This window comes from Hemiscyllium ocellatum, chromosome 7, assembly GCF_020745735.1.
Source record: "Hemiscyllium ocellatum isolate sHemOce1 chromosome 7, sHemOce1.pat.X.cur, whole genome shotgun sequence".
Lineage (NCBI taxonomy): Eukaryota > Metazoa > Chordata > Chondrichthyes > Orectolobiformes > Hemiscylliidae > Hemiscyllium > Hemiscyllium ocellatum.
In genome coordinates this window covers 106,481,775-106,503,941 of record NC_083407.1, presented here as the reverse complement: position 1 = coordinate 106,503,941, position 22,167 = coordinate 106,481,775, and the positions used below count along the sequence as shown (strand labels likewise).

General features: G+C 48.9%; 1 protein-coding gene across 4 annotated transcripts in view; it reads right to left on the bottom strand.

The window, feature by feature from the left end:
• The window catches only part of LOC132817260 (neuropilin-2-like), a 103,843-nt gene extending 82,575 nt beyond the window's left edge, over window positions 1-21,268 (bottom strand). For 2 of the 4 annotated variants that reach the window (XM_060827629.1, XM_060827632.1), the window contains exon 1: window positions 19,629-20,419. In XM_060827629.1, coding sequence (XP_060683612.1) covers window positions 19,629-19,707 — 79 coding nt within the window. In that variant the 5' untranslated portion in view covers window positions 19,708-20,419. Of the gene's footprint in view, window positions 1-19,628; window positions 20,420-20,774; window positions 20,863-21,249 lie in introns of those variants that run through there. The other 2 variants (XM_060827631.1, XM_060827630.1) reach the window with 2 other exon arrangements.
• Window positions 21,269-22,167: the final 899 nt, after the last annotated feature.

Genomic DNA, 22,167 nt, shown 5'->3' with positions numbered 1-22,167 from the left:
CTAAATCTTGGTATGTCAGCCGTGGTTCACCTCTGAATCAAAAGGTCATGTGCTGAAATCTCACTCCAGAGTGCTGAGTTTATAATCAGGCTGACATTCCTCAGTGCAGTATGGAGGCAGTGCCGCACTGTCAGAGCAGCTGTCTTTCAACTGAGATCCCCTTTCATCTTTCTGGTGATGTAACAGATTGCAATATAGTAGAATAAGGAGGGGTCACTTTTCCCGCGTATGTGTCCTGGCTAATATTTATCCCTCAACAAAAGTCACCAGATTACCTGGTCACGATGACATTGCTTTTAGTGGGATTTGTTGTGCAAATGTTTGCTGTGTTTCCTATAACAGCAACTGCATCCAAGTGATGGTAAAGCAATTTGCAACGTTCCAATGTGCAAAAAGCACTAAAGAAACAACCTTGAATTTTTTTTTAAGTAGGACTGAGGAGCAGGATTCCTGAAGGAAGAGATTGCATGGTCACTCATTGTCCTCACGGTTCCTCATCCTCCAGCCACTTAATGTTGTGGTTCTTGCATAGGCTAGCAGCAGCAAGGATGCTGGATGATATTCAGACGGGGGGCTATTTATAAGCTGAACATGGCCTAGATCGGGCATCTGATCTTTGGATGTTTTCCAGTCTATCTGACAACATGCCCCGGAGACTGCAAACTAGAGATTAATCTGGAGGACGAAGAAACCCAGGAGACAAATTGTAAGTGCATTAAGAAAAAAAATACGATGAGTGTTGTGTTTATTTATCTTGAGCAGTTACATTTAGTCACTGAGGGAATATTGGCAGTTGGGTGAGCAGGCATGTGATTGAACCACCAGGGTGACCAGACACGTTATCCCAACTTGGGCTGCAGCCTGGGCGAACAGGCCCAGCCATTTCCTATTTAAAAAGACGCCTCTCACAGATTTTAACACCCTCCGCACAGATTTTAACACCCATCCTGTCTCCTGGGGTGGGATTGTCCCCTAAGTTGGGAGTGGTTGTAGGGAGGTCGAACGCCAGGATTTTATTTTTTGGAGCTGGTTGGGGGAGGTGGAACCTCACCTTCCAAACCAGCCTAGCACCAACCCCCATCACCCCGCTTCTCAACATCCCCTCCCCCAACCAAAGAATACCCAACATCACCAGGAGGAGGCGGTCAGGAGCCAGCAAGAGAAGTGGCTGATTGAGGGAGGATGGTAGGGGCAAATCAATAATAGGGCACCTTTTGGCAGTGCCAATGAGAAGATGGTGATGCAGTGGTAATGCCAGTGGACTAGGAGCCCAGACACCCAGGCTAATGTGCTGGGCATGTGGGTTCTCATCCTGATCCAGCATTTAGATTTGACAGAAGTTTTCCAAATTGTGAATGGGGTAGATAGGGAGAAGCTGGAGAGAGTTCAGAAGACATTTGCCAGGAATGCAGGGCTTGAGGCATATGGAAAGGCTGGATAGGCTGGGAGTTTTTTCACTGGACTGAAGGAGGGTTGAGAGGCTTATAAAATTAGGAAGAGCATTGATAAAGTGAATGGCAGATGTGTTTCCCCTCGGGTGAGGGATTTCAAAACCACGAGTCATTTTTTTAAGGTGAGAGGAGAAAGATTTTAAAAATACATAAGGGACATCTCTTTTAGACAGAGAGTGGTTCACGTGTGGAATGAACTCCCAGAGGAAGTGGTGGATGCAGGTACAGTTACAACATTTAAAAGATATTTGGATAAGTCCATGAATAAGAAATGTTTGGAGGGAACTAGACCAAGCACGGGCTGATGAGACCAGTTTAGTTTGGGATTGTGGTCGGCATGGAGTGGTTGGACCGAAAGGTCTGTTTCCACGCTGTATGACTCGATGATTCTGTAACAAAGAATGAGAGGGCACAGATTTAAAGTGGTGTGCAGACGCTGTGAGAAAAATACATTTTCACCCAGATCTCTGTCTACATCATTGCATACATGTGATTGTCTGTCCGTGTCTCTGTCTTCCTGTATGTATGAACATCCATCTATGGGGTGTGGAACGTCCTGCCTGGACATGTGGTGGAAGCAGGTTCAACTGAGGCATTCAGGAGGGCATTGGATTTTTATTTAAACAGAAATAATACGCGGGGATATGGGGAAATGGCAAAGGGATTGGCATGAGGAGAAAATTACTCAAAACAGCCGGTGTGAACATGATGGGCCAAGTGGCCTCTTACTGTGCACTAACAATGCTGTGATTCCAGCTGACAGTCTCAGATACGCAAGGGGCTTTCTGACTCTTGGGAAAATGTCCACCGGAAGGACTGCATCAGGGGAGTCATCCTCATAGTGTTCTCTAGAATTTTACTGTCCTTGCCCTCCTCTCCAACACCCCATTGTCCACCACCCAATAGTATTTTGTCCCTCGACTCTATACATTTGTGAGGGTTGCTTCTCCTCTGCAGAACCACCTCTCACTCTTTGCTGTCTGCACTTCCTCTTCCTGACATCCTTAACAATGTAGGGGTACACTCGGTGGAGCTACCCGGTCTGGTTGGTCCTATTCCTGAACTTTCGATCACATAACCACGGATGACCACCTTCAGCTGTCTACTTCCACATTCCTGTTGAGGGTATCCCAGATGTCCATCTCCTGTATCCACCAATCAGAAAGCCAACAGGCCTTTCTGCTTCCCTTTGCTGGTTAGTGTTTGTCCCAGTTCAATTATTTTTGAAGGTGATAAACAAAAGTGCTTAAACTAAATAGAAAAAAGACATTATTCATGCAGGTCCGATTTGTGGGTTTGTTCCCAGCAGTAAGCTGGATCTTCACTTCTTGGAAATTCCAATCCTACCCCCCCCCCCCCCCCCCCCCCCCCCACCCTGCATACACAGACATCAACAGACACTCATACACACAGATTTAACAGGGACACAGGCACAGATAGATGGATGTTCATACATACAGGAAGACAGAGACACAGACAGACAATCACATGTATACAAAGACGTAGACAGAGACACAGACAGAAAAGACAATGACTCACAGAGACCACAGACATAGACACACAAGAAACACACAATAAACATAGGATGACACACACGGATACCCGTACACATCCCCAAACAGACATACTCACATGGACAGACAGAGACATATTGATGGAGATCCACATACATGCACAAATATATGTGTGTGTGGATATCAACACATAGACACAGATGGACACACACATATGCTCTCATTAAGCTGCTTCACTGGGTTGAAGAACTTAGTTATGATTGGGTGCTATTCTTGCTGTCAAATCTACAGTGGCATATCACTCCGAGTGTCTCAGACAAGAGGAATGACAACAACAGCCTGCCCACTGACCACCAACTCTAACATTTAAAAGATCAAAAGTCAAAATGCAAGTACAGTTTTACATCCATATCCTGAATTGCTAGCATGGTTTGTTTAAAATTAAACATGATCAATTTGAAGCACCTTTTACCCTCTAATAGCATCGCATGTTTCCATCCTGAAGGTGTGTCAGGTACAATGACACCTGGGGTGACACAGGGGCTCCATGGTTAGCACTACTGCCTCATAACACCCGCGACCTGGGGTTCGATTCTACTCTCAGGTGACAATTTGTGTGTTTTCCCAGTATCTGTGTGGGCTTTCTCTGGGTACTCTGTTTCCTTCCAAGTCACACAGATGTGCAAGTTAGTTGGATTAGCCATGGGAAACACAGGGGAAGGGGCGGGATACTCTTTGGAGCGTCAGTGTAGACTCGATGGGCCGAATAGCCTGTTTCCTCAGTGTAGGCGCTCTACAGTTTCTGGTTTTTATTCCAGCCGTTAACCTGGGTCTGTGTCGGATGTTGGCAGTGTGTGTGAAGGATGGAAATGTGTAACACCCATATCTCACACACAAAAGAAACCTCTAATAAAAGCAAAAATAAAAAAAAATCACAAGAAAGGCCGTGCTGAAAAACGCATTGTTTCCCTAATCTCCAGCATCGACGTGATAGCATTTTATTTACGATGCTGATAATTCTTGTGTATTTTAGTTGAATGCAAATCAGCTATCTTTGCATCGGCCTCAGAGATAAGGCTATCCCAGTGATGACAGGAAACATTTATGTGCTAAACAGCGTCTTTTAAGCACTGAAAGGCCTCCTGTCCTCATTGAGCTGCCTTGATGGAGAGATTACTTGGCCTGTCGCTGCGTGCCAGGATGGACTGAAGTTCAGACACCCAGCAGCTCACTGAAGCCCCGTGTTGCTTACAGAGACCCTGCCTCCTCGGGGCAGCCTCACACTGTTCCTGCCCGGAACCGGTTTCTCCTCGGGCTCAACTTACGGCGTTTCCATAAAACACGATCTAAATTGAACCTTGGGAATTGAATTTATTGGAATCTGCATTTGCTTCCCAGGTCTGAATCCTTGTACTAGGAAATAATTCCTGGTCCTCAGACCTGGACCAGGAGGGAAGAGACTGTTCCCCCCCCAGCTCCCAATGGCAGGAGGAGCAAGCAGCATTCCACAGCCCCCATTAACCCCACTACAGAACAAAAAGTGGCTGCAAATCATCTCTGAGACCCCCTGAAGTTGGGAAAGGCGCCATCTAAATGCAAATCTTCCTTTTTTCCCCCCATTCCTGTTCGCCTACTCACACGCTCAGTAAAGGGAAAGAGAGGTTCTTCCTCGGAACTGCGTTCTTAAGCTGAATGACAGCAAGGATGCTGGCGCCACATTAAGAATGATTTATGATGGTTTATATATGCATATTGCAAACAAAATCATTGGGTTGAATTTAAGATTCATCAGAACGTCAATCGTCATTTTTTAAAAAAAAAATATACTCCGAGGCATCACATTGGTGTCATGCGACCGTGCAGTTTTCCACGTCTGGAAATCTCATCTGTTTAGAATCTCCTCAAAGGGCCCCTGCTGTTTCACAAAAAGTACATCAGGTACCGGAGTTACCGCTCAGAGCTCAAGCACAGCACAGACATGAGCGGCTCTGCGATCACTCCATCTCTCTCACTTCTCAACGTAGAAGGGAGAAAACAAGAGGTGTCCCCGGAGAGGGAGGGACAGCCTTCACTGCAAAGTGAGGCCATTCAGCCCATCCGCTCTGGCTAGGTTCTCCGAAATTGCGACCCCTAAATCTTCCAACAGCCCTGTTTCTTTTCCTTTGACGTGGACATGTCTCCTTTCTGAGTTTTTGTCTCGTTACTGTTAGAAATGAAGTTGCTTCCACCACCCTCTCAAGACAATGTGCTCCAGATCGCCACAATGCATTGTGTAAACAAAAAACCCCTCACTAGTCCCCAGCTCTCTGTCAGTTCTTCTAACCCTTGTGTCAGTAAACAGCTCTTTCCTCGTCGTTTTGAACACGCGATTAAACTTGCTTTTCGGGTTCTGGGCAGAGTTTCTGCATGTCGGTGAATTCTAAAACGTATCTAAGCAGAGCAATCAATATCTTGTACAGGCACCCCACCACCCCATGCCCTTCACCCCTCTCCAACCTCCTCAGCCTTGCTAAATATGTGGAGGTTAGATTGTTTCTCTAATGCCGGCTGTGTTAGGCCCCGTCCCACACATATTCTTCACTCCCCCAGGTACTCACAGTAAAAGGTTTGCACAACTTTCCCTTGGCTCAGTCCGGCCATTGTTGCTAATGACCGGGATGGAAGATTCGACAAAGTGGCAGTGCCCAACCCCATCTCTGAGCTAGGAGGCCCCGGTTCTATGAAGTGATCTTGGATAGCTCCTGAGGGGTGTTCTGCACAGGCCTGGGCTGAAGAAGAGGATCATTGTGCGGGAGGTTACTGAGGCTGGTAAGAGAGGCCTGTTCAAAAGGGCGGGGATGCATGCAGCACCTTTAACAGGCAAGTTGTCCCACTCTGCTCGCCCAGAGCACAACTTGGCGAAACCATTGAGACTGGGTCAAAGGAGGAGAAGTTAGCATGAATGACCAAAGTGGTAGGAAAGGGCATGGACTTCCAGAGCTTGGCATCCCAAGTTGCCGAAGGGAGTGACATCAGTGCTACAGGGGGCAGCACAGTGGCTCAGTGGTTAGCACTGCTGCCTCATAGCGCCAGGGACCCAGGTTCGATTCCAGCCTCGGGTGACTGTATGGAGTTTGCACATTCTCCCTGTGTCTGCGTGGGTTTCCTCCGGGTGCTCTGATTTCCTCCCACAGTCCAAAGATGTGCAGAATCAGGTGATTCGGCCATGCTAACTTACCCAACGAGTTAGGGGCATTAGTCAGAGGTAAATATAGGTTAGGGGAATGGGCCTGGGTGGGTTACTCTTCGGAGGGTCGGTGTGGACTTGTTGGGCTGAAGGGCCTGTTTCCACACTGTAGGGAATCGAATGTAATCTACAGCGACAGAAGGCGCTAGAGGAAAGGTTTGCAGTTGGCGACAATGAGATTTAATTTTCATCGCCTACAGTTTGAGCAATTACTCTTCATTTCAAGATTTTAAGAAACTTTCCCATTGCACGATGGCTTCACATCCAGGTCAAAGGCTTCAACTGCACGAACTCAAACTAAATAAGGGCGGAGGAGAGGAGGTTGTGTGTGTGTGTGTGGGGAGGGGGGGACCTTTTGGACTGAATGAGACCGAGTAACCTCTTTTTTAAACGATTTTTCTGTCCCTGCTCACTCGAGCAGCAAGTTCATTCCCTGTGCTGCTAGATTCATTACAGTCAGGAAGAGGACGTTGCTTTGGGAACACGGAAATAAAAACATTTCGGAGAGGAATTTATTGAAAAGAAAACACAGAGATTACAATTTAAGAAGGTGCAGGTCCGAGCGCCAATGCGCTCCAAGTCAATCATAATTAATGACGGAGAGATGAGGATAGAGAATTATACAGTAAGCTGACATGACCCGGAACGCTCTGCCGGGAATGGATTCAGTAGTTGTTCTGAAGAGAGAGAATAGGAAGATAAAGACTGTAAAAGGAGTCGGGAGGTAATTTGGTGTTCGAGGGCAAGGGCTGATGAGACAGGATGGTCTCCTTCCGATTCTCTGACTACTGTGTAACACGGGCAAAGTCACAAAAAGGAAGGGGGACGTGAAGGCGAATTGAGGTCGGTTTGACCTGCTCCTCCTGAGCTCCTGACCATTTCCCACACCCCTTTCCCCCCACCATAAACTCCCACCCTTCCCTCACAACTTGGATAATCTCCTGACAGAGGCAACAAACAGAGACAATGGTAGGATCACGAGATTAGGAAGGGTTTAGAGGGATATGGTATTCCTGATCAAGGGATCATGCCCGAAACGTCGATTCTCCTGCTCCTTGGATGCTGCCTGACCTGCTGTGCTTTTCCAGCACCACTCTGAACTTGACCTGAGAGGGCTATGGGCCAAGTACTGGCAAATGGGACTAGATTAGGTTGGGACATCTGACCAGCATGGACATGAAGCTTCTGTGCTGTACATGTTTACAAAGGGACACATGATCTTGGGAGTGGAGAAGGGCAACGTGTTGGTGACTTATGGGACTGTTGCAGGAATTTTCACACCACCCCTCAAACCGAACGGCCGTCCCATCGGTTGGTCACTGGATGTTGGGAGGGGTTTATCCTGAACCCAGCACTGACTTGATCCCTGTAGGCTGCGGGTCTTTGTCACACAACCAGGGGAGCCCGGATGAGACTGAACAGGATGCTTTTCCAAGCGGGCAGGTGGTAAGCAAAGGCTTCGAACTTGAGTCTCAAGTGACATCGCACAAGCTGCAGACAGACTACAGCAGCTGCTGGAAAGAAGCGTGGTTTTTTTTTACACGTTTTCTTCAGGAACGGAGACCTGTTTGGCTGCTGACCAGCGTGTAGGCAGCTCCCAGCTCCATCTAACGTCGGCTCGCCTTGCTTTCCCCCAGCCTTACCGCTCATTCCCTCCCTCCCCCTCCTGCTCACTTCCCTCAGACTCTCCCTCGCTCTGTGTCTTCCCCCTGCAGCCAGTGGAGGTGAGAGAGAGTGAGAAAAGGAATCGCTAGCTATACTCAGAAGGGTCATGGGGAAGGGTGGGACGGTGGAACTGACCGGATCGTTTCATTATCCCAGAGCAGGTAACGACAGAGCGGGCCGAATCGCCTCTCCCCGCGCTGCGCCCCTCGCCCTGGACATGCTCAAGGTATTTTAAGACAACCCCAGCGTGAGACGTTGGGGTTTGTCGGTGCAGAAGGGTCCCTAGAGACATGTCGTGAATCTTAACCTGAACAGGGCTTCCCATCTTGAGGAGAGCTGGCCCTGTGTCAACAGGTTGTGTGTTCAAATCCCCCTCCAGAGTTTTTAAGTACATAATCCTGGCTGATGTGTTTCAGTGCAATACTGGGGGAGTGCTTCACTGGTGCGGGCGCTGTGATTTGAATGAGATGCTAGGAACATCAGAAGCAGGAGCCTAAGACTATTCGGCCCATTGAGCCTCTCCTGCCATTCATCTGCCCTCCAAGACCCTACGGCATATATTTTGAAAGAAAGTGGGTGAGTTCACCCCATAGCGTCCCAGACCACAACATCCTTCCACCAACATCATAAAACTGCTCTATGGTCTGAACTGCAGTTGTGTTTTGTGGGGCCTTGCTGTGCCAAGTTCGTCCATTTGCCCCTTCGAAGGGGCGGTATGGTGACTCAGTGGTGAGCACTGCTGCCTCACAGCACCAGGGACCCGGGTTTGACTCCAGCCTCGGGGCGACTGTCTGTTTGGAGTTCCCATGTCTGCGTGGGTTTCCTCTGGGTGTTCTGGTTTCCTCCCACAATCCAAAGATGTGCAGGTCAGGTGAATTGGCCATGCTGTATTGCCCCATAGTGTTAGGTTCATTAGTCGGATGGAAAAATGGGTCTGGGTGGGTGACTCTTCAGAGGGTCAGTGTAGACTTGTTGGGCCAAATGAGTAGGGAATCTAATCTAATCTAGCTCATTACAAACCGTGGCTTTGGCTGGGACCTTGAGGATATGTACAGGTCAGTGCCATATAGAGCAGCTAATGTATTGGCGAAACTGTCGCTGCTCATTGAAATGGAAGGTTGAGTTGCAACAACAAGCCTGCGTTTATGTATTGCCCTTATTGTAGGAACACAAGCCAAGGTGCTTGCAGGTGGAATGTGGTTAAGCAGATTTTGGTGCCCAGCCACGCGAGAAGATGTCAGGTTATGACCAAAAGTTTGGTCGAAGCAATAGGTTCTCAGAGGCAGCTTTAATGTGGGCAAAGAGGAGATATAGAGAGATTTGTGGAAGGTATTCCAAAGCCTTGGGCCTAGATAGTGGAAGGCCTGGCCACCAAATAGGAGGCACACCTGCAGCCTGAACTGAAGGGCTACATCATCGTCAAAAAGATCGTGGGATTGGAGGATCTTACCAGAGAAGAGATGGAGCAGGACCATGGAGGGACTGGTTCTGGCTCTGGCTGTTTTCAGTTCGGATGGAGAAGCTGCTGCAATGGGCCTCCATTCTGTGAAGCTGGGTGGGGAACAGAGGAGGGCAGGGGCAGTTTGCTTCTCACCCTCAAACATTCAGTCACTAAAGAGTGGCAGTGTGCCCAGCTGTTAGAGGGCAGTTGGTCTCTATTGAGGTGGGGAAATCTCTAGGTCAAGGAGGGAAGAAAGACAGTCCGGCTCCTTGAACCAATTGCATTGAAGCAGTAACTGAAGAGGGATTTATGCAGATTTATTTTGGATTGGGACAAAAGGACTTCTTATTGGATGGATGTGACTCCAGGCTAAGAACACAAAACTCGCACATTCAGCAGGACAACTGCCTGCTCCTCTGGCAGGAGACCCATCAGCTCTTTCCAAGATGTATAGTGTGAAAGAAAACATGATAAGCTAACTCCAGAGCCACATCTGGGATTGAACTTGACTCCACGAAACCTTGGAGAAAGTGACGACTGCAGATGCTGGAGATCAGAGCTGAAAATGTGTTGCTGGAAAAGCGCAGCAGGTCAGGCAGCATCCAAGGAGCAGGCGAATCAACATTTCGGGCATGAGCCCTTTTTCAGGATTCTCCTGTTCCTTGGATGCTGCCTGACCTGCTGCGCTTTTCCAGCAACACATTTTCAGCTCCACGTAACCTTGGCCTGGTATAGACCCCTCTCCCAAACAACACACTGGCCCTGTTTCCATGACCACCATTGTTTGTAATCAAAAGATAACATTTCTCTTATTGTCGCTGATTGTCAATCACCTTCAGAACTCTTGGCCATTTCATCTTTTAAAATGAGTAGCTAATTGAATTCGAGCCTTAAGGCCATTCAGCACCCCCCCCCCCCCTTCAACATTCTCTCCACTTAGATACTTCCTGGCTGGTAGGTATCTCAGTTCCAATTTTCCAACTTAACTCCACATCCATTAATGTTTCCACCAACTCTTATCCCCCACCACCCCACAACAAAAAAATGGATCTATCATAGACTCGGAATTTCATTGGCCCCCCCACCTCAGCCCCAGCCTCCACAGTGCTTTGAGAGACAGCAGGTGCACCAGCCTTCTTTAAAAGGCACTGAATTGGATTAGCATCAGGCAGCATGTCCCCAGCAGCAGAAAACCCTGCTAAACACTGTTGGCAACTTGAACCTTCTGCCTTTGGAATGAAAGGCTGGCATTGAGACACCCACTCTCACAAGCACCGTCCATTCCAGGCAACAAAGAGTGCTTCAGAAATGTCGTCATGTCATAAGCACGACAGCCAGATTCAGCTCAGTTAGCTCCCACAGACGGTGACATAGTGAGTCGATGTTCCATTTTCCATTCTGATCGTGAATCTGTTTTAGTGGGTTTTGAATCCATGTGCTAATGATGCAATCACTCACTGTTTGGTTGGAAGTGCCACACATTTAGCCTAATGTAGGTTGGCATGATAAGCATGGACAGGACACTAGGGGAAAACATCTCTGTCTCTTTTTCAACCTCGCGCCCAATGCATACCACCTGCAAGGGCAGACAGGGCCAATGGGTTCGCAGTTCACTAAAAAGCAGTACAATAACTGTTAGGCAATGCAGCACTTACATAGTACTGCGGTGACAATACCAAGTGAAATTCCCCAGTGGGGGGGCCAATGAAATCACAACCTTGCTTTTCAGTGGCTATAAAATGTTGAACCACACGCGGTTAGACAGGTACTGGAGGGTTAGTTTGCTGCTGCAGAGGGTGGGGGAGGGGGTGCTTTGGTGGTTTCTTGTGTGGAAACAGAAATAGGAGATGTTTGTCTGGCACTGGGGAGATCTGAGGATGTGGCTCTGGCAAAGAGTCCTGTGGCCACAGTAAGATCCGCAGAACTGCAGACAGGTCGGCTGAAGTTTTTAACAACTTACTGATTCTGATCTGTCCAGCGGTCACACTCGTCTCGCACACTATCAAATGACCATCAGGCACAGGCCCTGAAGACAGCTGTTTGTCTGTGGGGGGGAGTTGGAAAGGAAGAGGAAGGATTGCTACAACTGAAATCAAATAGTTTATACCATCCTGATTACAGCTCATGTGCTCAGGATCTGTTATTAACCAGATTTCTGAGTCATATGAAGTTAAGAGTGGAGCCTTCAATGTCTATGCATACCATATTTACTCATATATAATCCTCATCTGTTTTTCTTAGGGGTGTTCCTATATTCAGGCTATTATTTTATTTCCTTGAAAGGAAAAAGCATTAACTTAATTATGGGGTTCGCCCCCTGGACCTGACCGTGACTATCTGGTCAGGTCCACGCCCCCCAACAACCCACCTTCCCCCGCCACATCAAGAATTGCAAAACCTGTGCCCACACCTCCTCCCTCACCTCCATCTAAGACCCCAAAGGAGCTTTCCACATCCATCAAAGTTTTACCTGCACATCCACCAATATCATTTATTGTATCCGTTGCTCCCGATGCAGTCTCCTCTACATTGGGGAGACTGGACGCCTCCTAGCAGAGCACTTTAGGGAACATCTTTGGGACACTCGCACCAATCAACCACACCAGCCTGTGACCCAACATTTCAACTCCCCCTCCCACTCAGCCGAGGACATGGAAGTCCTGGGCCTCCTTCACCACTGCTCCCTCACCATCCAATGCCTGGAGAAAGAACGACTCCTCTTCCGCATCGGAACACTTCAACCCCAGGGCATCAATGTGGACTTCACCAGTTTTCTCATTTCCCCTTCCCCCACCTCACCCCAGTTCCAAACTTCCAGCTCAGCCCTGTCCCCATGACTTGTCCTACCTGCCTATCTTCTTTTCCACCTATCCACACCACCCTCCTTCTCTGACATATCACCTTCATCTCCACCCCCATTCACCCATTGTACTTTTTGCTACCTTCCCCCAACCTCCTCCCTGACCAATCACCTCCACCCCCATCCCCATTCACCTATTGTACTCTATGCCAATTTCTCCCCACCCCCACCCTCCTCTCATTTATCTCTCCACCCTGCAGGCACTCTGCCTGTATTCCTGATGAAGGGCTTTTGCCCGAAACGTTGATTTTCCTGTTCCTCGGATGCTGCCTGAACTGCTGTGCTTTTCCAGCACCACTCTAATCTAGAATCTGATTTCCAGCATCTGCAGTCCTTATTTTTACCTTCGCTCCAAATGCAGAGTTAACATGTAACTGACTAGAGTTTGCTTTGTAATACGCTGAACCTACTTTGTATAATTAATTATTCCAAATATAAGCTGATAACACCATCCTTTGACCAAATTTCTCACAAATCCTACAGCAAACACCTAAAAGACAGATTATTCACACACTGGGCTCCCCGGGGTCAGTTAGCTCATTCAGCTGGTTTGCAATGCAGAGAGACACCAAAAGTGTGGGTTCAATTCCTGCACCAGCTAAGGTTACCGTGAAGGACTCTGCTGCCTCACCTCTCCCCTTGCCTGAGGCGTGATGACCCTCAGTGTTAAACTGTCATCAGTTCTCTCTATCTCTCTCTCTCTCTCTCTCTAATGAGAAAGTAGCCATATGGTCCTCTCGGACTATGCCAACTTTACCTTGGGGGTCTTGATTAGATTACTTAGAGTGTGGAAACAGGCCCTTTGGCCCAATAAGTCCACACCGACCAGCCGAAGCGCAACCCACCTACCCCTACATTTACCCCTTACCTAACACTGCGGGCAATTTAGCATGGCCAATTCACCTGACCCGCACATCTTTGGACTGTGGGAAGAAACCGGAGCACCTGGAGGAAACCCACGCAGACACGGGGAGAACGTGCAAACTCCACACAGTCAGTCGCCTGAGGTGGGAATTGAACCCGGGTCTCAGGCACTGTGAGACAGCAGTGCTAACCACTGTGCCACCGTGCCATCTTGTGGTGTAGTTGATAGTTTGCCTATCTTTGAGCTGGATCAGCAGTTGTTCAAGTCTGCCTGCTCCAAAGGTTGATTAAAAACATCTAAACAGTCACTGCCCCAACACTGATCACTGCATAACATGTCTGCAGTGTGCAAGACTTATAAGATATAACAACTCAAAAGTTTGGCAAATCCCACAAACACTACCACCCAGAGGTACAGGGGACAGCATGTATTTGACAATACTGTCACCTTCCAGAACAAGCAACATTCCGACTTTGCTTCATATCACTCATCTTTTGTTGCCACTAGATTAAATATTTAGCACTTCCAACCAAACAGCAGGAGAATGTACCATTTACACATGGATTCACATTATCCTAAAACTAACTGCACACGAAATCAGATTCTATGGCCATGATCAAAATGCATTTTGTGGCAATATTCAAATCGGTTGCTGCATTTCCTACAATGACCACAGTTCAATGTACTTCATAGATTGTAATGCTCATAACAGATAGAGGGCATTCGGCCATTGACACTGAACCGGGTCTCTGAAGAGCAACCCACCCAATCCCTGTAACTCCACATTACCATGACTAACCTACACATCCCTAGACAATTTAGCATGGGCAATTCACCTAAGCTATACATCTTTGGACTGGGAGGAAACCCACACTGTCACAGGGAGAATGTGCAAACTCCAAAGAGGCAGTCACCTGAGGCTGGGATAGAACCCAAGTCCCTGGGACTGTGAGGCAGCAGTGCTAACCATTGCGCCACCCAAAGCTCTTTAGGATGCCCTGATATAATGAAAGTTACATATGAATTCAAATCTGCCTTTCTTCATTGTTCTTGTGGCAGGCAGAACAATCTATAATCTGGGTATGTCCTGAGCTGTAACACATCCAAGGGAATTCGGTGCTGACACTGGTTGGGAAATGGCTGTCTCATTTTGACAGGGAGACACTGGTTCCATGCCATGAATCCACTCACTTAGGCAGAGTTCCCAGTTAATGACTCGCTCCACACCAAAATATCCCTGCATGGCTTTAAGCATTTCCTTCAGAAACTAAACACAGCCCAAAAAAGGCAGGAGAACATTCCATCATGCATGTGGAATTAGAAAAAAAAATCCCTTGGTTCACAACTTGCATTTACTCACAGTCAGGGTACACGGGGCAGAAAAAACCACCACTGATGTTCCATCAATAGGCCACCACACCCAAAGCATAGGAAGTGGTCACGGAGATCTGCCCTGTACTGACTACAGTGGCAACAAACCTCATAGAGTCATACAGTACAGAAACAGACCCTTCAGTCCAACCAGTCATACCAGCATAATGCCAACCTAAACTAGTCCCACCGCCTGCTCCTGGTCCAAATCCCTCCAAACCTTTCCTATTTATATAGTTACCTAAATGTTTTTGGAACACTGTAATTATATCCACATCCAGCAGTTCCTCAGGGCATACATTATACACGCAAACCACTCTTTGATTAAAAAAATTGCCTCTCGTATCTTATTCAAATCTCTCTCCTCTCACCTTAAAAGCATGCCCCTTTGTCTTCAAATTCCACTCATAGGGAAAAGATGACTACCATTAATTCTGTCTGTACCCTCTTTATTTTATAAACTTCTATAAGGTCCTTAACCTCCTACACTCCAGTGAAAAAAGTCCCAGATATCAACTTGCCTAGGAACAGCCTGGTGACGGAAGATTTTATTTTGAGTCCCAACTGTAGAGTTTTTGATGTGATTTGATTTATTATTGTCACATGAACCTAGGTACAGTGAAAAGTTTTGTTTTGGGTGCAGTACAGGCAGACCATACCTTACAAAGTGCATTAGGGTAATAGAACAGAGTGAAGAATACAATGTTATGGCGACAGAGAAGGTGCACAAAGAGCAAGACCAACATTAAACACAAAATTTGAGAGGTCCATTCAGGAGTCTAATAACAGTGGGGGAGAACCATTCTTGAATCTGTTGGTACGTGTGTTTAAACTAAGACTTGAGCCGACTATCCAGGCTAACACTTCAATGTTAGGGAGTTTCACACTACCCAAAATGCCACCTCTCTCGATGTGTCATTAAACAGAGACCCATCTGCTCTGGTGAAGGACACCATGACATTATTCAAAGAAGAGTCTTCTCTGGTGTCCTGAACAAAACTTACACATTTAAAAATTAACTATCTGACAGTACTGATGATGGGGCTTGTTGTATGCCCAGTTTTGGTTGTCATGTTTCCTGTATCACATCAGTAATTACACTTTAGAAGTAGCTAATTGGTGTAATGCATGCTATATAAATTCAAGTCTTCTCTCCTTACACTGCTATACCTAACTGTAGTCCTGGGTGGAGGACAAAGCTGAGTTTGAAAAGTGTGAAAATGGAATGAGTCAGGAAGCAGCAGTTAGGCCTGGTAATGCCAAGTGTGAACCTGAAATCTTGGAGAGGAAAAATTGTGTGAGGTGAATCTTGATTGCAACACTGCAGGGTGGAATAAGATCACTTTCGACAGATAGCATAAGGGAAAAAAAGAGGGAAAAATAGAAAGGAGTTGGAAGGGAAAACACATCACCTAATGTTTCATGGGTAATCAGAATTGAATCAATTGCTACATGACTGGGAGACAACTAATGAGAGAGAACTCCATAGCTATGAGAGAGAACTCCATAGCTAAGAGAGAACCCCGTAAGTAGGAGAGAACTCTATAAGTAAGAGAGAACTCCATAACTGAGAGGGAACTCCAAACTGAGAGAGAACTCTGCAACTGTTTAAGTGTAAATGCAACATGAAATGCATAAGGCTGGACAGTGTCACCAAGAACTAGATATAAATCTCTTGATCTAGGTTAAGAAGGAACACTTCACAAATGAACTTGTGTTCATTTTAAGGATTGGGAGCATTAACAGCGACCTCGCAAATGAGAAAGGGGCTATCTGCTTCCAGATACATTGACAGAAAACACCTTGCGGATTATGCATAAATTTTTGGTAATTCAAAAAGATAGCCTACACACACACACACACACAGCTCAAATGCTCATTGTGCTTCCCCCCTGCACTGATGCCTGCACAGCTCTTGCCCCAATCTCCCCGTGACTATGACACAAAGTCACTGTGCTATGCTGACCAGAAGGTGTCAGGGCAGATCATGGGAGGGTGATGAGTTACTCTGCCACTGTGACAGAGGTGTGACCCTACAAGCAGGACAGGGAAACCTGGTGTTTCAGCTCCAGTGACTTGTTACTGGAAAGGGCATTGGAAGGAGTGGGACTCAGCAACGCTCCTTTTGTTCACGGTGTTTCCAGGTCCCCCGTTTTAACCACCCCCTTTCTCTCTTCCTTAAGCTCTATACACGCAGAACCCACCGCCCTCAGATTACAATGTCTACACTAGCAGACCACACGGGTTTCAGGCAACAGATTTCCTTTCTCCTACAAGTGAACGGCGTGGAGTTTTTAAGCCACCACTCTGCATGTGACGGGCAGGTTTACTGTTTCTCTGCAAAGAATTGAATTCAGTTTTTTTTTCAAGGTGGGCTTGGAATATGCGGTGGGGCAGCCTGAAACAGGTCACACCGAGTGGGTTCTGAGCTGTGACCGGCAGAGGGTGGGAGAACATAGAAAAGTACAGCACAGAACAGGCCCTTTAGCCCACGATGTTATGCCGAGGATTATTCCTAAATTCCTCCGAGCGGCTCAGGCACGGGGTGGTGTGTATGGGCGGGCTGTTAAACGTGGGTGAAAGTGACAGGTTGGTCCTCGCTCAATGCGGGGAGCTCCTCGTTGTACCGGGCACGCCGGTAAGGAGTCACGCACACCCACACAGGCACCAGTTCAGCTTGGTCTGGGGACTGCAAACTGACCCGGAGCGAGACCACGGATGTCCCTGGACATTCCCAAACACAGCAAGCCGAGCCGGGCTCCGGTTAAACCAGGACCGGGGGGTACTCGCTGTGTCGGTCAAACCCGGATCAAAGATATTAAACCCCGGATTCAGTTAAACCCGGATCGGGGGTTACTCACGGTCCCGATTTAACCCGGAGTTACTCCGTATCGATTAACCGGGGCAGGCGAGTACTGAGTCCCGGTTAAACCCGAATCGGGGGTACACTGTCCCTGGTTAACCGGGTCAGGAAGTTACTCTGTCCCGGTTAACCGGGTTAGGGAGTGACTCTGCCCCGGTTAACCGAAACGGGGTGGGTGGGGGTGACTCTGACTCGGTTAACTGGGTCGGGGATGGAGGGGTTACTCTATCCCCGCTAACCGAGGCTGGGGGGTGGGAGATATTCTGTCAGCATTAACCCAGTCGTGGGGGGTGGGGGGAACACTCTGTCCCGGTTAAGCGGATCGGGGAGGGGAGGTTGTTTACTTTGTCCTGGTTAAACGGGCCAGGGGGTTATTCTGACCCGGTTAAACGGGCCAGGGGGTTATTCTGACCCAGTTAAACGGGTCAGGGGGTTATTCTGACCCGGTTAAACAGGCCAGGGGGTTATTCTGACCCGGTGCAGCAGGACTGCGAGGGGGGGGACTCGGAAGGGGCGCTGCTGCACCAGGATTGAGAGCAGTGCGGGCTGGAAGGCGCCGGGAGAAGGCGCTCGGAGCCTGGGCAGGAACAGGAGCTCAGTGCCTGGGCAGGAACAGGGGCTCAGTGCCTGGGCAGGAACAGGGGCTCAGTCCTGGGCAGGAACAGGAGCTCAGTGCCTGGGCAGGAACAGGGGCTCAGTCCTGGGCAGGAACAGGAGCTCAGTGCCTGGGCAGGAACAGGGGATCAGTGCCTGGGCAGGAACAGGGGGCTCAGTGCCTGGGCAGGAACAGGGGCTCAGTCCTGGGCAGGAACAGGAGGGCAGTGCCTGGGCAGGAACAGGGGGGCACGGTGGCACAGTGGTTAGCACTGCTGCCTCACAGAGCCTGTAGACCCGGGTTCAATTCCCGACTCAGGCGACTGACTGTGTGGAGTTTGCACGTTCTCCCCGTGTCTGCGTGGGTTTCCTCCGGGTGCTCCGGTTTCCTCCCACAGTCACAAAGATGTGCGGGTCAGGTGAATTGGCCAGGCTAAATTGCCCGTAGTGTTAGGTAAGGGGTATGGGTGGGTTGCGCTTCGGCGGGTCGGTGTGGACTTGTTGGGCCGAAGGGCCTGTTTCCACACTGTAAGTCTAATCTAATCTAATCAGTGCCTGGGCAGGAACAGGAGGGCAGTGCCTGGGCAGGAACAGGAGCTCAGTGCCTGGGCAGGAACAGGAGGGCAGTGCCTGGGCAGGAACAGGGGCTCAGTGCCTGGGCAGGAACAGGAGCTCAGTGCCTGGGCAGGAACAGGAGCTCAGTCCTGGGCAGGAACAGGGGGGCAGTGCCTGGGCAGGAACAGGGGCTCAGTGCCTGGGCAGGAACAGGACCTCAGTCCTGGGCAGGAACAGGAGGGCAGTCCTGGGCAGGAACAGGGGGGCAGTGCCTGGGCAGGAACAGGAGCTCAGTCCTGGGCAGGAACAGGAGCTCAGTCCTGGGCAGGAACAGGAGCTCAGTGCCTGGGCAGGAACAGGGGCTCAGTCCTGGGCAGGAACAGGGGCTCAGTGTCCCACCGCTAACCTCCCGAGGAGGGTAGGTTGGAACTGTGGCCGGGCTCAGGCAGCAGTACAGGGCAATGTCTGCAGGAAACCCTTTGCAAGAGCCAGGGATCCAGGTGGCAGCCATCCCCACACATCTCCTCCCCGGCAAACACCTCCCAGACTGGTGTCCGGACCGCCGGGGTGGGGGGAAGCCGGCTTGGGAACTGGGGGTGGTGGGAGTCACCTCTGCTTCCTTAACTTCCATCTGGAATTCACCGATTGTACCTCGGTGTGTTTGTGTGTGGGGGAGACGGAGAGAGATGTCGAGCACAGGGACAGTGCCAGGTTGAGAGAGCAGAGGCTAGGAACCCCCAATCCCAATGTAAAATCCAGCCCGGTTGAATTGCTCCCTCTCCCAGGGAGACCTGTATCCTCCTGTCTCCTACAGGCCTGGGATAGGGGAGCCCGTTCTGGAACCTCTTTGGTGGAATTGAGACAACCCAGGTGAAACGGCCCGTCTCAATCCCCACTTACTTTGCAAATCTGTTGTTCACTGAAACACACGCACAAAACCCCTGGTTTTTTATTTAAACCAGATGTGTTTTTAAACACCCGCCAAATTCTGCATCAGCCACTCGGGTGGGAAGGAGGTGGGGAGGGGGTGAACAGAAAACGATCCGGTCGTTTCCATGCGCTAGAATTTATCCCAAACGGTGACAAACCAGAGGGTAGCTTGGCTCCGCGTTCACACCGCACGCACTGAGAATTAATGAAACATTCACTCCATGAGCCGGGAGTCAGGCCGCGGCTGAGGAAAGTTTTGTGTGTGTGTGAGTGTGTGAAATCGTTTTTCCTACCGTTTTCTCCAGCTCCAAGCGTGAATAAAAAACACCAAATGACCCACAGGGCTGTCGGCGATTCCATTCTGTCCAACATCAATCCTCGCCAAATCCTGTCTCTTTCCCGGAGAAGCCGTTTTCTTGTGTGTGTGTGGGAGAGAGAGAGGGGTAGATGTGTTGTTTTTATAAATTCCACTCCCGATCACCCTTGATGTCCCGTTATTCCGATTACGCAGATATTCCTCTCTCCGCGTCTCTCAGAGCACACACTCTGTTCTCCGGCTCCTCTCTCGTTTTCATAAACGCCAGTTTCTCCCTAACCAGATAAAAAACAATTACAGAACAGAGGGGGGAAAAAATGACCTTTTTAAACCTCGGATGGTGTCACTTCCTCCCCGGTAGCCGGTTTTGAATGTTTCTCTCTCTCTCTGTTACATCCTCTCTGGGATGGTCTCAAATTCACGCCAGAACGCTGTCCAAGATAACACGGAAAACCCTCCCACTAACAGAGAGAGACAGAGGCAGGACTCTCTGAACTCAACGGTGTCACACCAACTGTCTGCCTTGCTGTTCCCGTCAGAAAAAAAGATACAGCCGTCCGCGAAGGAGGTTAACAAAATGCCCACTTTCATCCGCATGAAATCTCCACCAAAAAAAACTTCAAACTGACACAAAGTTGAGCGAGGGAGCTGTTATCTCTCTCTCTCTCTCTCTGGAACACCTCTGGTGTGTTTGTTCAGATGCAGCGCGCGTCGTCTCCTGCCCGTGTGTGTGTGTGTGTCTCCTCTTTCTCTCTCTCTCTGGGGCTGTACTGCTCGCTTGAGAATGTCGAAAGCATTAAAAACGGAGCCTCTCACATTACACACACACACGCCCTCCAGAGCCGCGTTTAAAACCAGCTCAAACATCACCCACAACACATTCCCTTATCTCTCTCGCACGCACACACACCAAAACCGACCCTCACTCTACCCCTATTTGTGACACATTTGGCTCCCAAACCATCAAGAAACGCTGACGTTTAGCGCGACACTTGTTTTTGGGTGTGTGTGTGTATGTGTTTACAACTATGTTCAATTCTCTCTCGCTCTCTCTCTCTCTCTCCCCCCTACCCACCGCGACCACCCCTCTCCAGCCTCCAGCATTATGATAAAGTTATCTCACCGTCTCAGGCAGGCAGTACGCTCTGAGGGAACTGTCAGTGCAGCTCTGTCATGTTCAGAGATAATAACTCTTTCTCTCTGTGTCTGTCTCTCTCTTCCCCTCAGAAGGGTGTCTCACGCCCGGGGATACTCCGACTGGGAAATGCTCCCTTTTATTTTTCAACCCATTCACCAGTCATTTCAGGAGCTGAAATCCTCGCCGTGCTGCTGTTAGCAGGGAACGTTGGGAACTAAATGACTAAATCAAGCACACTTTTTCCCCAGTCTCCCTCTCAGTGTGGGTGTCATACCTGTGTTTATGAACCTCTGTACTCTCTCCCCCCAACCTCCGACACTCCAGGGAACACCATGCCAGCCTATTCAGCCTCTCCTTATAGCTCAAACCCTGGCAACATTCCTGTACATTTTTTTTCACGTGGATACTATTTTCTCTCGGAGAGAGCCGGGTGAAAGCTGCCGTTAACGGTGGTAGATACCTCGCTGCCATCTTCAAGCCGTGACCTGGAGTGCGCAACAGGATTTTGGGACGATGGGGAGAAAGGGAGAGGGACAGGTTGGTGAGACCGCGGGAATGGGTGTGCAGGGTCTCAGCCCTGTCTCAGCCGCTGCTTCGTGTTCTCGCTGACAATGCAGCCCCACAGGCAGGCTGCGGGTGCAGTAACCAGTCCTGGCACTGCTGTTTCACAGGGGGCTCCCGCTTTCCGTCTATCCCTTGGCCAGCTCAAATGGGAAGATTCACCAGAACAGCCCTTTCACACCAGCACTCACTCCGGGCACCGGTGTTCAGAATCTACCGTGTGGCATAACCGAGGCACACCACCCCCTAGTAAAACACCGACCGTGGCCAGGGAGCGGCGACTACTGTAAGGGCGGTTTAATCGACGTTGGGAAATTTATACAAAAAAACACACAGGCTATTTCAAGGCATTGGTTCTGTGTAATCGGGTACCAAATGACTGCTGTACTGTGACAATCCCGGAATCAACAGGACAGCTCAATTCATTACACGTGGATCCCTGATATAGCACCATGATCTAGCTGGGATAGAACATTGTAACAAGAATTAGAGTAGGCAATTCAGCCCCTCGAGCCTGTTCTGTCAGTTGATATGAACCTGATTGAGCTCCACAGCGTTATGATGTACCCATGATATACCAGAATGGTATACATGTGATATACCATTGTGATACATCTGGGATATAGCACTGATATGCCAGCAATACAATATTGCAATTATACATGTAATGTAACATTGTGAAATACCTGTAATATTACTCTGTGACACACCTGTGATATAATATTGATATATCGATAATATAAAACCATGGTATGGCTCTGATGTGTTAGTGATATAACAGTATGATAAAGCTGTCAAACGAAGCCATGATATACCT